The following is a 15,404-nucleotide window of genomic DNA, read 5'->3' as shown; positions in this document are numbered from 1 at the left end:
CCTTGGTCTTGCAAACTTTATATGCCCCATCCAGGGGAACACCAGGGCCAAGAAGAGGGAGTGAGTGGGTAGGGGAGCAGGGCGGGGGGAGGGTATAGGGGACTTTGGGGATAGCATTTAAAATATAAATGAATTAAATACCTAATAAAAACTGGGGGAAAAAAAAAAAAAGAAAAGAATTCCCCGCACAAGAGCCGCTCCTTCCCCATCCTTCCTTCCTCCTCTGTCTCAGGGTTTGAATCTTGAGTGCTCAAAGACTCTGTGCCTTTCAGGGTGTGGGTGTGTAGGTGGTCATATTTTAAAACAGTTTGCACACTGCCCACTTGACTGTTTGGCCCAGCAGTGATGGGGCTGTGAGCTGTGTGTGGGTGGGTAGGGAGTGACAGATGAAGGCCAGGAAGTCTGACGCCAGAAGGAAGCACTCATCTAAAATTTTAGTTGTCACTGTTACATCGCTGCCAAGGTTACCATGATGTCACTCACTGACTAAGGGAGCTGAGAAACTAATTAGACTCTACTTCCGAGGTGGGAGCTGCAGCACAGAGAGAGAAGCAAATCAGCAACCTGCTGTAGCCTTTGATGATGCTTCGCTCTCACTGGAGCATGTGCAGAATCCTTGAGGAGAGAACTCTCGGGTGGGAGAGAATACTGTGGAATGTCAGGGGTCTAGTAAAATACCAGTCATCTGACAATAAAATGGGACAGTGTGTGTCTGTGCCAATGTGTGTAAATGACCGTGTGACATAATGTCATTCTAATCACAAAGGAATTGCAGCTCCAATTGATCCTTCTGTAAGTGCTTATTGAAAAGTCTCATTTGCCTGTATATCAAGTGTACTAAACCCAAAACTTCCTTCACACCCCCTGCCTGTGATTCATGTAGTTTATCATTTTTGTCAGAAAGGAGTTCAGAAATTTACTCATGTGTTCATGCCTAGATTTGTGCTAAAGTAACATTCTTAGAACTGAGACCGTAAACTATCTTATCTCATTTTAGTATTTTATGTGTAAGTGGTTTTACCTTGATGCAGGTCTGTCACGTTTGTTCAGGGCCCCTGGAATGCCAAAAGAAAGTATTGGAGCCCCTGGGGCAGTAGTTACAGACGGTTATCTACTTGCATGTGGGTACTAGGGATTGAACTCAAGACTTCTGGGAGAGTAGCCAGGCTCCTTAATCACCAAGGCACCACTCTAGCCCAGGAACTGAGGGCTTTTGAAGACAGTTTTTCATACAGATACATACACTGTGTTTTGACCGTGCCTCCCCTCGGCTCCCTTCCTGCCGCTCCCCTCATCCCGCTTCCTCCCTTCCCAACTTTGTGCTTCCTTTGTTTCCTTGTCCATTCAGACCCACCGAGTCTTGATGCTGCCCATATGCACATGGGTATGGGGCTATCCACCACTGGGCCACATTGCCAAAGAAAAATGACCCCTTCCCCAGCAGCCACCCCCTCTACCATCTGCTCCTCCTTGGGGCGAGGCTTTGGGAGCCCTGACCAGTCTGTATTTGAGTTTTGCCCAGCTTCGTCTTGTGCAGGTAGCCACATCCAACTGAGCTCTCGTGGGCACACCCAGAGGACAGTGTTTCCCTGTGCCCACGCCATCCTCCACCTCTTACATGCTCTTTGCTCCTGCCCCTGGGATACAGACCTGGGGTTCGGTTGTGAAAAACCCCCATAGCAAATACCTTTGTGCTATGCCAGCTTCAAGCCATGTTTCTCTTTCTGTGCCATCACCACAGGAAATCGGGAATCTGAAGAACCTCCTCTGCTTAGATGTCTCTGAAAACAGGCTGGAAAGACTTCCTGAAGAAATCAGCGGCCTGACTTCTTTGACAGACTTAGTCATTTCCCAGAACTTGCTAGAAACAATTCCTGAGGGCATTGGTGAGTAGTGCATAGCACCACACAGAGTTCCACCTGCTTTCCTCAGAGCTTTAGAACTCTCTGCTCAGTTCGGGGAAGGTAGCTCCTGGTTTTTTTTATTTGTTTTTTGTTAAGAGGGAAAGCAGGGAATATTTAGTGTAGTATAAGTTTCAGATGCATCTATCTATTTATCCTGGTTTGGCAAAACCTATAATATTGTTCCTTTCAAGTGTTGATTTCTATCTAGTTTATCCATACTTATAAAAGTGATTAATCAAACTAAGAGGATGTGTTTTAAGGCAAATAAATATCAGTCACTAGGACGTCTCATATCAGCCTCCTAAACAGTTCATGACAGCATAACTCAGATGTCACTGAAACTTAGGTCTACACTGGACCTGGGCCTCTTGGTAAGAGTGCGTGGGAGGTGCTTTGGAGGGGGCAGTGATAGAGCCGATCCTTCTCCAGTGTGTTAGGAGAGATCTTTTAACCATCCTTTGGTATTTCCTTTCACATTAATCCAGGTATTTCCTCTTTTCTCTTTTTCCCCTTTCTCTTCCCTCTCCCTCCCCCATCCCCCTCCCCTCTGAGACAGGGTTTCTCTATATACCTCTGACTGTCCTGGAGCTGGCTCTGTAGAACAGGTTGGCCTCACCCTCATGGAGATCTACCTGCCTCTACCTCCCAAATTTCCTTTCTTATAAAGGAACTTAGACCAGTGTGAGGAGTTAGTACAGAATGTGTTAGAAAAATGAGTTATTTAAACGGCAAGAAAATGTTTTTATCATATCTTTTTCTCATCTTAATAAATAAGGTCCTGAACTTGGTTTTTTTGTTTGTTTGTTTGTTTGTTTGTTTGTTTTGTTTTGTTTTCGAGACAGGGTTTCTCTGTGTAGTCCTGGATGTCCTGGAACTCACTCTGTAGACCAGGCTGGCTTTGAATTCAGAAATCCGCCTGCCTCTGCCTCCCAAGTGCTGGGATTAAAGGCGTGCACCACCACTACCTGGCAAGATTTATTTATTTATTATATGTAAGTACACTGTAGCTGTCCTCAGACAGCCCAGAAGAGGGAGTTAGATCTCGTTAAGGATGGTTGTGAGCCACCATGTGGTTGCTGGGATTTGAACTCTGCACCTTTGGAAGAGCAGTCGGGTGCTCTTACCCGCTGAGCCATCTCACCAGCCCTGTTTTTTTTTTTTTTTTAAATAGAGGTTTTCGTAATGTTTTCCTTGTATGCACTGCTAATTCTGTGAGATAAATAAATGTCTGTTAATGTGCTTTTTTTGGTTGTTGTTCATTTGTTTGAATTTCTCAGGTAGAAAGTTATATAATCTAGAATTTGTGAAAACAGAATCAATAAATTAAAAATTAAATAAATAAAATAAAATAAAATTAAATTATTAAGATGAAATTAAAACATTCATGAGAGAGGAGAGAGACATAGTGTAAATGCATGGTAGCCCCATCACAGTGGTCCCTCGTGCCTGTAAGGACCTATGTTTAACCACAGACTGTAAAGAAGAGTGTGGCCAGGGTCATACGAAAATGATAACTGATGACAGCTCGGCTAGTACCAGTTAAAACCGGATGGGGATTTCAACTTTGTAGGAAAGATCATTCAGAATCATATGTGGCACCGTGTGCTGTAGAGGCTAGGTTCGGAATAGGAGGAGTTGGCCGAGGGGAGCCGGCCTGCTACGGGCATTCAAGGGCAGTCTGCAGCAGGGCCCTCTGCCCCAGGCTTAGTGTGGTCCTGTTGTTCAGATGGGCAAACTGCTGAGGCTCACAAATCTCAGATTTGTTTGAAAAGCTTTAAAAACCCAGACATAATTGCTACAAACTACGTTGTGATTCTTCCTGGAGAAACAAGTACCCGTTCACTTGCACTGTTCGGGCTGGGAATAGGGCTAAGGACATGCCAAGCTGCACCGTGCCCTGTGTGATGCCAGCATGTCTTCTGATAGCAAGGCCTATGGAGATCCACCGGGGACTGAGTCTGTTACTGAGTATGCTACATAATGAGCTAATTGTTGCCTAGTCCTTCCTTGCCGCTTGGCCCTGCCCAGGATCAGATAGTTCTTCTGTCACTTTGTTTCTATTTGGGATCTTCTTATTTAATGGGGAGGGTGTCGGGCTAGGCTCTCGTAGGCAGTGGAGGGAGCCTGTGCTGTTTGTTTCCCTGACGTCAGCTGAAAGGGAGGATCTGAATGATGTAGGGGATGGTTTTGTTTGTTTGTTTGTTTGTGTTTTCCTTTATCCTTTTCCTGTGGACTCGGAGGTGGCTGTTGGACTCATTCTTCTTCCCTCCTGTCCTCTGGGCATCTGTCTGTCGGCAGCTCATTGGAGCATCTGTGTCCTCTGCACACGCAGAGCTACTTCAGTTAGGGTCTTCACTGAACCGTTGCGTTCACAGGGTGTCTACTCAGCTATTGCAGTCGGTATGATGGATCAGATGAGGGTCCCTTCCATCCTTAAAACTCCTAAGAGTGCATCAGCAGACAACTGTCAGTCCTTGGTGAAACTGCTGGCTTTCAGTCTTTTTAGTTAGCCCCTGCAAATGATTTGTTTCTAATTACCAACTTTGTGATGTGCTGCACAATTACTCCGACTCTTAACCTTTAGTGATCTAAATGAGACTGAGAGAGTATCCGTTTGAAAAGCTGGCTGAAGAAAAAAAACAAGTAATTATTTAAAACAAAAAGAACAGCAGATAGGAAGAAAGAAAAGAAAAAAAAACACAACCCAAGTGGTGATTAGGCAAAGAATCATGGCTAATGAGTTTAAATGACATTTTTGTAGGAAAATTAAAGAAGCTGTCAATCTTGAAGTTGGATCAGAACAGACTCACACAGTTGCCCGAAGCAATTGGGGATTGTGAAAATCTCACAGAATTAGTTCTTACAGAAAACCGGCTCCTGGTAAGTGCCCGAAGACCTGACTGGAGTTATGTAAGCACTGAGTGTAGCTCAAGTCACACACATCCCACGGAAGCTCATGTCAGCTGCCTGTGTCCGGGGTGTAGGAGCCTATCCAGAAGAGGAAATGGTGACTCCCCGGGGAAAGCCCTGGGGGATGGATTCTTAGACTACTCTGTCTTCTGAGCTGGAGAAAGGTGTCTGAAAACAAGACCACTGCTAACTGCACCCTAAAAATCAGGACTGGAGACAGCCGCCCAGACATACACTTTGACTAAGCTTCCTCTCCCTACCGGGGGCAGAGTGCACGCACCATCTGCCCGGGGTGGGTCAGCACAGTGGTGGCCAGTCTCTGCTGTCCGCTCCCTTCCTGCCCTCCCTTTGCTTTGTCTGTCAGGCCGTCTGTTCACCTCCCTTTTCTCTACTGCAGTCGCCTTGTGCACTCCCTTCACTGTCCCCTTAGTCACGCTTCTTTCCTCTGCGTTTCCTTCTTCTCAATTGCTTCCCCTTTCTCTGTGTTGTTAAGTGAATTATTTCTCCTTAGGTAGAAAGAACAGTGAGAGCCAGTCCAAGACAAGTGAGAACTTAGACCTGGCAGAAGTTCCCTGACAATCCTGCCTTAGGGGTGGTTTTAGGCTTAATAAAATTGTAACAGTAGTCACCCTCAGATTCCTCTGCGATGTTAGCGAGCCTCCGTGAGCCCAGCCTGCTGCTGGAGGGCTCTGCTGTGCACACCGACTCTGCCCACCGGGGCCTCTGCTTCCCTGGCCTCGCAGCACCTGCCCAACATTCTGGCCTTCACGTGTCAAAGCTGCCGTCCACCTGTGGTGGTCTGGCATGCGTGCGGGGCATGTACAAATCTTGAGGGTGTGAATACATACGCGCCCGAGTGGAAGAGAATCACCTTTCCCTGTCTCTGCCTTTCACTCATTTTCTTTCAAACATACGATCATACCAACAGAAATTCAGAGTACTTACTTACACATCGCCAAGTGACCAGTACAGACACTGGATATTCAAAAAGTATTTTCTTGTGCTGATTCTTTTAAAGTCCTTGTAAATAACTGCTTCTTCTGTTGCGATAAGTTAAAAAATATTAGTGATCAGTTAATAACGAAAGTATTATTTTAACAGACTTTACCTAAGAGCATTGGAAAACTTAAGAAGTTGAGCAACTTGAATGCAGACAGGAATAAATTAGTGTCATTACCAAAAGAGGTAGGTGCTGCTAAAGAAATAAATATGGTAATAATTATCACATGTAAAGGATCAAAAATGTCTGTGAACATTGGCTTGGTTTTTTTTTTTTTAAAGATGTTTAATAGATATATGGTACATTTAAAGTCATGAATATGAACTTGGTTGGAGGACTGAATCCAAGAATGATTGTCAGTAATGTTAAAGAGGGTTGAGAAAGGCATATCAGTAAGACTTAAGTAGGAGAAAGAGGTTGATATTTTGATCTAAAGAGAATGGCTCTATTGGTAGAAGTGGATAATTTGGGAGTTTGCCAGAGGAAGCGGATGATTTTGAGTTTACCTGTCACATTGTTCTTGTGCTTATAAACCATTATTGTGCTTATAAACCGTTATTGTGCTTATAAAAGTGGCCCTCCATACAACCCCGTTTCTCGGCAGATATTTAAACCAGGACATGTTAATGTCTAGGTAGGAATCCTTTAAAAGGGCCCTTCACCACCATCACCCCCTCTTCCTCCGGGTCACCACCCTCCTTCTTTCCCACCATCTACCCCTCTAGTGAAAAGAGACAGTTACCTTCCATTGCCCAGAGAAAATCTAGGCTCTTCAGAGGCTTAAAGTCCATCAGAGGCAGTGGAAGTGCCGACCAAAGAGAGACCCCACAGAGCATGAAGTGTGCAGGTATCCAGTGCCCTCTGTGGAAGGTTTACAGACAGTGGGGAGTGGGAGAGCTGTGCTGGAAGGAAAGAGACTGAACTTCCCCTTTTGCTGTTTTTAATGCTTGTAACACAGTCAAAGGCTGAGTGTTTGGTCCTTTCCTTTCCCTTTCCCTTTCCTACTGAATGGAGAGACACTGGTGAGACTTCCTGTTTGTTGGGTCCTCATATAAAAATCCTCTTTCCTTGACATTGGCCAGATTCAGTTTTGTTCGTATTTTCCTGCTGTGATGCTTCCACTGTTTGTCTTGGAATGATTTCAAAGTTGATGTTTTACCAGCCAAAACTTGAGGCCCACCTATTTCTTTTCCTAGGGCTACTGTACAGGGTGTGTGGGCTTCCTCTTTCCCTTCCTCAGCTTGGTTCTCTGCTCACAGGGCCCAGTTTCTTCCGGGTAAGATGGATAACTTTCCTGAGTGGAAGCAACAGGATACAGATTAAAAACACAGCACACATTTATAATCAGACACATCTTTAACATGAGCCATCACATCTAAGCAAAACTGTCTCCAACAGAAATAATCCTGTCTACCGTTCAGCCAAATTGGGACACAGCTAAGATTCTGCTGATCAAAACATTTGGTCCTACTCTGTAAGCAGTAAACCAAAACGCAGCTGATAGCGTCGACACTCCTTTTTCCCCTTGTAGAATAGCACTTGTAGATGGGGGTAGGACTGGATGCAGAATCAGCACCAGAAGATGCGTCACTTTCTTCCCTACCCTGTGTGGTCCATGGCACCTCTGTGTAGTCCCACACACTCAGTCTCTTGAAGTCACGATGATCTTCCAAGTTCACAGATGCAGAAACGGATTGAGGCTGGTCATTCTTTAGCTCCAGAATGACTCTCCCAGTCTCTGACTCCTGTGCCTTGCCAGTAAAAACAGGGCAAAGCAAGGGATTCAGGTGCAGCATGGCCCTCCACCTGTGTGTCCCACAGAGTGTAGAAACCCTTGATTAAGTAAGGAAAGGTGAAGTGATTTTTCCTCTGGGTGCTCGGAACGTTAATATGGCATAGGGGTATTTTTGAGGCAGATGCTAAGGAGACTACTGTGAAGTTTAATGACAACATTCTCCCAGTGACTCTGGCTCCCTCCTGCATCCTTTCTTCCAGGTTCACATTTCAGACAAGGGCTGTAGATTGTTTTATCACAAAGCTGCCACTGCCATTTGACAGTGATTTGTCTTTGTTTTAAGAGTAAATCTCCAACAGTGTTTCTGATTCGAGAGTGGCATGAAGCACCTTTATGTCTGCTGTGAAGTCCACCACAAAACACAGTTAGCTCTTAGGCATTTACACCTTCAAGTATTGTTTATTTTCTTGGAAATTCTGACTGATTTCCTGGCATGAAGGGTTTTATGAGTGAATAAAATGGATATTTTTTTCTTTAGCCTCTTGATAAGGTAGAAACGTTTTGATTTTTAGGAGTGAGATCTTTCTAGACTCTGCCCCCCCTAAATAAAGAAACTCATCAAGTGTATGTGTCTGGCTCTGCCATGGGTAACAGCTTGGTATCCACGAGAAATGATATGATTGCTCATCTCATCAGGGTTCAACAACTACACCACAAAGTGTCCCAGCCATGTATCAGGTCACCAGTGTGTACAGTTAGTGTGGTCTGCCCTGTGATTGTGTGTGCGTGAACACTAGCTCTACCTCTATGCCGATACCACTTCATCAAATCTTATACTTTTTTTTGAAAAATATATTCCCTTTTTTTCTCAGCCAATTAAGTTGCACACATAAAATATCTAAGCCAAAACAAGAACCAATCCGTTTTCACATCCCAGGTCCCTAGTTGTATATCTGCTGTTGGTTTGGCTGTAGTTTTCCCTATACCGTGTCGTTGTCGTCTCATTTGATGGTATTGTATATTGTCAGTCTCCTTCCTCTTCAGCATGCATTTCCATCTATTTCCCCAAATGACTGAGGGGAAGATGTCTGTGCTGCTTGGGTCACAATAAAGGGTCCTGTTTGTGTTTCATTATGTTATTTGTAGTAAACATTTGGAAATCAATGAATGTCTCTTGTTTTCTTAATTGTTAGCTGCTTGGAAATTTTAGAAAAGTCAGGTAAACTTGTCATCTTGTAAGTATTGTTCTGACTACAGTTCCATCTCAACTTCCCGTTTTGCTTCTTAAATGCATGAAGGTTCAACCTGGCTGAATTCTGTGTGTGCTGCTCATTTATGGTCTGGACGTCTTCTCTATAAATAACTGTAGTAACCGCATGGCCCTGTCTGTTGTGTCAGTATGTGCTTCTCACATTGGTTGAGATTATTCACAAAAGAATGCTTTTCTGTGACTTACACCGTAAGTTACTCAGAAACTCTGAAAGGCATCTTTTGCCGCCTCCTCCACCGTCACTGCATCGAGCTTTGCCAGCGTGATTCTAGCTTGTGGTGGAAAGGCTCCACCTGGCTCGTTTGCTACATCCGGCATGCGTCTGAGCTCCCAGCCACTCACTCTGTGTCTTACTTCTCACTCTGTGGCTTTCTTTTGTATACTCTGGGAATGGGGAGGAGTTAACGCGGAGGAGAGTGTAGGCTGTGGAACCTGTGTGTGATTCAGGAGGACAGCGCCTTTGTGTTCTCCAGCCAAGTTCTACGTTGAAATACCTTCTGGCCAAAAGAGATTAAGCATATGGCCAAGTTTAGAATACACAGGATATGTTTGCTGATCTGTTTATTTATGTATTGGATCAAACTGAGAAAAGTATCCCAACTATATCATAATCTGTTTGGTCAAATGGGATAAGGTCGAACTTTTGGAACATGCATAAAAGTTTTTGTTTTATTCAGTATACAAATATTAATTCTCTAGAAGTATTCTGATATTCAGATATATCCGTGGTGATAGAGTATTCATTCTGCAGACAGCTTTTTGCCTCTTGTACTTTAAGTTTGTTCTAGTCTAAGTTGCCCTTTCAGTTTAATATTATTGATAGTAAGTATAATATAGAACCTATACATAGTAGAATAAAGTAAAGTTGACCCTAAGATCTGAAGACTTGAGAGTACATTACTAAATTTGAAAGAGGAAATAAATCATAAAAGAAACAGTTGACAAGGCCAGAGCTGGCTCAGTGAGTGAAATGCCTGCCACTCAAGCAAGAGGGCCTGAGTGCAGTCCCTGGAGTCCTTGTTAAAATAACCCAGCACTGGAGGAACAGAGCCTGTTGGGTACTTGGGCCTTCCTGGCCTGGTAGCCTAGCCTAACTAGGTGGCTCCAGGCAAGCGAGAGACCCTGTGTCTACAAGCTAGGAGAATGAGACCCTAGAAAAGATGAGCTTGCTCCTGACCTTCAACTGCACACTAAGCTTCGCATGCATGCAAGGAACAAACAGTTGTACCTAGACGACTGGTCGGTATGGTGGGCTTGTTACCTAGGAAGTGGACAAAACGCAGCTTTCAGGTAGGTAGGCGTTTAATCTCAAATGAAGAAAATCTTAGCTATTATTAGAAAAAGTCCTTCAGGTCCCCGAGCAAAAGATGGAAAATGAATGGAGCAAATGAAGAAAAGCAAAACAAAACCTAGTGATACCCAGAAAGGGAGAGCAGGGGAATCGGCCTCATTGGCGTTCACAGAAGTGTGGCAAGTGCTGCAGGGGAGCCCATATTATCATGTAAGTATACATGTCTAGGGCTGTCAGAGGGGAGACTGCTGATACTGTTAGAAACCTTAAAACATACATATCCCTTTTACTCTTCTGTTTCTAGAAGTTTGTTCTTAACATATCACCATGGATACTAAGACACACACACACACACACACACACACACACACACACGACTGTATCTTGGATTTTATACAGCACCAAGGGTATGCCAGGGACCATCATAGAGACACATGGAGCAGCTCACATCGACCAGTCTCTTCTGTCACATGCTCATTTTTGTCTGATTTTTTTGCTGTACTTTTTTGAGGTATAGACAAATCAGGATCAACAGATTATTAAACTAGTGCTGGTAGAGAAGCAAAAAGTGTTAGGACTGTTGATACCGCCATGGAGGTGGCGCACACCTTTCATCCCAGCACTCGGGAGGCAGAGGCTGGCAGGTCTGAGTTTGAGGCCAGCCTGGTCTGCAGAGTGAGTTCTAGGACAGCCAGAGCCACACACTGAAAATCCTGCCTTGAAAAACCAGAGAGCGGGAGTGTGAGTGTGTGTATGCATGTGTGTGTATGTGTATGTGTGTGTGTGTGTGTATGTGTGTGTGTGTAGGGAGTGGGGTAGAACTAATTAGTAAACATCAAACATGGATGGATTGTTTAATAATCTGGTACACAACTACAGGGGAAAATACTGTGTAGTCAATAAAATTGTTGAGAAGTATAATAACATTAGAATATGTTTTTGATGTGTGTGTGTGTGTGCGCGCGCGCGCGCACATGTGTGAAAAGTCATGTCTTTTTATATGTATGGTCCAATAATTTATAGAATCCCCAAACCATATAATTTCAGAAATATTCATGAAGTAGGGGACATTTTTATAATAAGCACAGACTCTGAAAGGGATTCTAAAATTATGTATATTATTTTTGTTCACCTTGTATTTCAGGCCAGATTTTGTTTTCTTTGTAAGTTTTCCTTTCCGCCTGTGAAATGTAGGTTCTGTTCTGCTTCCAATGGTGAAAAACTGGGAAAGCAGTCTCTTACACATGAAGATGTGAAGCTGGCTGACATAGGCTGCTTCTCTGAATCATTGGTATGACTGTTGTCTGGGCTGCTCCATAAAAATGTACTCTTTAGAGTACTGGTTCTCACCTGTGAATTGCCACCCCATTGGAGATTGTCACAGGTTGAAAGACCTGCCTAAGACCACCAGAAAACACAGATAATTACATTATGATTCACAGCAATAGCAAAGCACAGTTATGAGGAAGCAACTAAAATGATTTTGTGATTGGGGTCACCACGACATGAAGAACTGTATTATAGGGTTGCAGCCGTAGGAAGGTTTAGAACCGCTGCTTTAAAGGCTGCCAGGACCATCTCCAGGTCTGGCCTGGGTTAGCTTAATGGCAGTTAAACATAGGATCATTTTGAATTAACATAGACACAAAGGAGCTAAACTAGGGTTTCCTGCTACATTCCGTAGTTTTTAGAGACTCCAAATCCAAATCCTTGAATTCTGGGAAGGTGTTATTAGTGGTTTGAGGGAGGTTTAAAATACCAGCTTTCTACATAACTGGTAATAGGTTATTTAAATAGTGACTCTGCTTCCCAGAATTTTTAAGTGATAATAGACATTTTATCCTGATGACCGCCCGGGAACCTTCAAATTCTGCCTATGAAACCAAAGGAGAGATCAGAATACACACAAAGGATTCGAGTAACATGATAGTGAGCTCACATCAGTCCCTAACTGAGTTTTTCATATAAACTCATATTGGGATGTGCGGTCAGGTTCTTAAAAGGTCCAGGTAAACTCGACAAAAAAGTAGCCACTGAGGCATAGTTGCAAGAAGTCCATAAATACTCAAGTGTTGATTCAACTTGTCATTCACATCTGTGGCTTCCACTTCTTGGAGAGAGAGTAGCTGCCGTGTGTATTTGGCAGCGACAGACAGGAGAGGCACCAAATTACACGTGTGGTTCCATTCAGTTTCTTGCTGTTACTTTTGGTTTAAAATAGACCAATCCAAACCTACAGAATGTGTGACTCAGCCTAAAACCTCCCCAATGTGTGCCTGATCTCACAGCATCCCCTCCCTCCGTTCCTGGCACCCACTCAGTATCCATAATAAACTGAGCTGTTTTAAAGCTGGTAGTTCTAATTTATTTTTCTAAAACTCAAAATTTTTCTGCCATTCTTTGCTGGCTGGTGTGTAAGCATATATATATATATGAAGGCGTACCTGACAGCATGACTTTATGAGTGACCAGGGTCTCCTCTTCCATACTTTGCAGCATGTGCTGTGTGCTGGCACCGTCCTCCAGACAACAGAAGCATTGGCTATCAGGAGGCTGCCAGCTCTGACAGCCCAGAATGTAAGAGGCTGGTGCACACAGTTGCCTTCCACTGCTCGAGGAAAGAGAAAGTGAGAGGAGATGAGGTTATAAGCCCAGTAGCTAATGTACACACCCCAGTGCACATTTATGCTGTTCTCATCCAGTACTTAGGGATATTAACTTGTTCTCATTTTTAGGGCCCTCTGGTCTACTTTAATTAAGCAATTTTTTTTTTTTACCATGTAATATATGCATAGGATACAATTGGAAAATACTGACGTAGTATAGCTTGGGGTCTCCACACACGTATGGGGGCGCTGAGATGGGACACTGTCAGGCAAGATGCCCATCTCATAGTCACAGTGCAGTGTCCACTCAGTATGCCTTCTGGGGAGTTACTGTCTATGAGATGACTATGTATTGCCTGTTTTGCCTCCTTTGGATATGGATAAAGCTTGCCTTTTCAAAGTTAGCCAGAGGTGTGGCTCCTGAGTACAGCCTTAAAAGACAGACCTTAATACAGATCCATAGTTCACACTGCACTCAGGTCCTGTAGAGATGCCCACTCCTGGGTGGGTTGAGTATGATGTTCTGTGAGTACTTCCCACAAGATCTTTGTCAGGACCACCTAAGCTTTTCAGAGACAATAATGTCTGGCCTCAGAAGCATGGGGCTTTGATCCCTCCCCATGATGTTTCTGGACTAAGCAGTGCCAAGCCAGGTGGGATACAGTAGTATCCCTCTTTCAAGTCACTGCATTGGGTTCTCAGTTTCAAAAACTCAAGAACCACTCTTGTTGTTCCTGCTAGAGCAAAGAAGAGTTTTGCTGTCCTTACATCTATCCAGAAGTGAATAACTTCCACATAGAATCTTTCCTAAGCAAGGAGATGAATTGTGTGAACATACTTGAGCTATTTAGTAGGTGCATAGGCAGTGGATGGTGGGTAGATGAGAAAGGTAGTACTCTGGTCAAGTATTCTAACTGCATGTATATGTGTACCAGTAGACAGTAATCTGGTCAAGTGATCTTGAGACTCTTGAGAGACATTTCGTCCTGTTAGAGTGATAGTCCATAATATGAAAGAAATGTAGAGGGTGGTAATGACCAGAAGGTTCTGGAAAGCTGGAGGGACTGAAGGACATTTAGCCAATTTGGATTACTGGTAAGATTGCTTTATAACAGGAAGGTATTTCTGTAAGAAGTGATCACCTAAATGTACAGCGAATAAACTAGTTTTACTGGAATGACAAGCTTGGATCTGAGACCTGAAAGGGATAGCCCTGCCTTTCTATGCGTTAGGGTGTTCTCTCTGTGACAAGAGAAGTCGCACATCTGTGTTTTATAGTGTTTGCATCTGTTGCGTTTGAACTCTGCAGTTAAATATATTAATTTGCAATCCTGATATCCTTAGAAGAAATAAAAGTTAATATGCATAAAATTAACTGTAGCAATCTTTAAAGGTGCATTCTCTTCTTTTAGGGTGATATACATTCATTCATTCAGAGGGTTGAGGATTCAGGAATCTTCCTCTAGTGAGAGGCCCTAAGGTAGTATTTTTCCATGTGTCAGAGAGAAATCAATAGGTCCCTTCATGAGCTCTCTCTCCTCAGGAAGGCAAAGGCTAGAAGAATGTAGGCTCTATGGAGCCTTGGAGGAGGCTGTGTGTCAGATCACGTTATTTATGGAGCCTTGGAGGAGACTGTGTGTCAGATCACATTATCTTTCCTCCCCTTTGGTTCCATTTTCCTGACTCAAAAATTCATGGCCTCTCTGTTCAGGCAAGACTTGAGCCAGTGTGTCTTGAAGACCACACACTGAACGTTCAGCTCCCTTTGAATAGATTCAGAGGTGGACGTAGCTGTTGGTTTACGGCAGTTGTTGGGTTAACAGCAGACCATGACTGAGATAAATGTGTATATTTACCAGAGCCACTTCTTGCTAAGATGTTACTGCTTTTGCATCCCTCAAGGGAAAGCGATTTTGCCAAATTAATTTATGAGTGACCAAAAAGCTATCAAAATATATTTAGTGACACTTCATGCCTATCAGCTCCCTCCTTCCCTTTCTCAACCCTGGAATATTGAAAATATTGGAGTTATAGGGCACGCTTTGAGCTGTGTATTGGTGCTGATGACACCTCTAGCCTAATGTTTTGAAGCGGAATAGTTTAATCCCCTTCTGATTAAGTAATGCTGCCTGAACGTGTGTAGTTGGTTAACATTTAACCAGTGCACCTGTGCTAGGTATCATCCCTAAAAAGGAGCATCATTCACCATGCCAGTTTGAACTGTATTACTTATTTTCTTTATTCAGTTTAGAACATGTTTAATGTTTTGTATCATTTATAGTAATCATTTATGGTCATCGGTGAAACTTAAAAATCATATGCATCTTCATGCCTCTGACCTGCTTTCCCACCCTGACACACCCCCTCTGCTTAAAATGGAGAAAAGAAAAGATGCTTTTCTCTCACTGTAGATTGGCGGGTGCTGCAGCCTCACCATGTTCTGCATACGGGACAACAGACTAACTCGATTACCTGCAGAGGTGTCACAGGCCGTGGAGCTTCATGTCCTCGACGTGGCAGGGAACAGGTAAGGAAGGAGGAGCGGATCCACATGCAGTCCCAGTCTTCTCTGTGCCTCTCAGCAGCTGCAGCTCGGCCATACCTTTTTTTTTTTTTTTTTTTTTTTTTTTTTTTTTTGTATGCATGCAAGCCAGAAAAGTGGTTTGTTTTATTTTTAAAGTGCACACA

General features: G+C 43.6%; 1 protein-coding gene across 2 annotated transcripts in view; it reads left to right on the top strand.

Moving 5' to 3' along the window:
- The window catches only part of Lrrc1 (leucine rich repeat containing 1), a 112,619-nt gene that overhangs the window by 85,632 nt on the left and 11,583 nt on the right, over positions 1 to 15,404 (top strand). For both annotated transcript variants that reach the window (XM_021206419.2, XM_029543245.1), the window contains exons 8-11: positions 1,742 to 1,886; positions 4,666 to 4,784; positions 5,916 to 5,999; positions 15,128 to 15,243. In XM_021206419.2, coding sequence (XP_021062078.1) covers positions 1,742 to 1,886; positions 4,666 to 4,784; positions 5,916 to 5,999; positions 15,128 to 15,243 — 464 coding nt within the window. The remainder of the gene's footprint in view (positions 1 to 1,741; positions 1,887 to 4,665; positions 4,785 to 5,915; positions 6,000 to 15,127; positions 15,244 to 15,404) is intronic.

Source organism: Mus pahari, chromosome 10, assembly GCF_900095145.1.
Source record: "Mus pahari chromosome 10, PAHARI_EIJ_v1.1, whole genome shotgun sequence".
Taxonomy (NCBI): Eukaryota; Metazoa; Chordata; class Mammalia; order Rodentia; family Muridae; genus Mus; species Mus pahari.
Note: the sequence above shows the minus strand (reverse complement) of the source record. Positions and strands in the feature narration are given on the sequence as shown.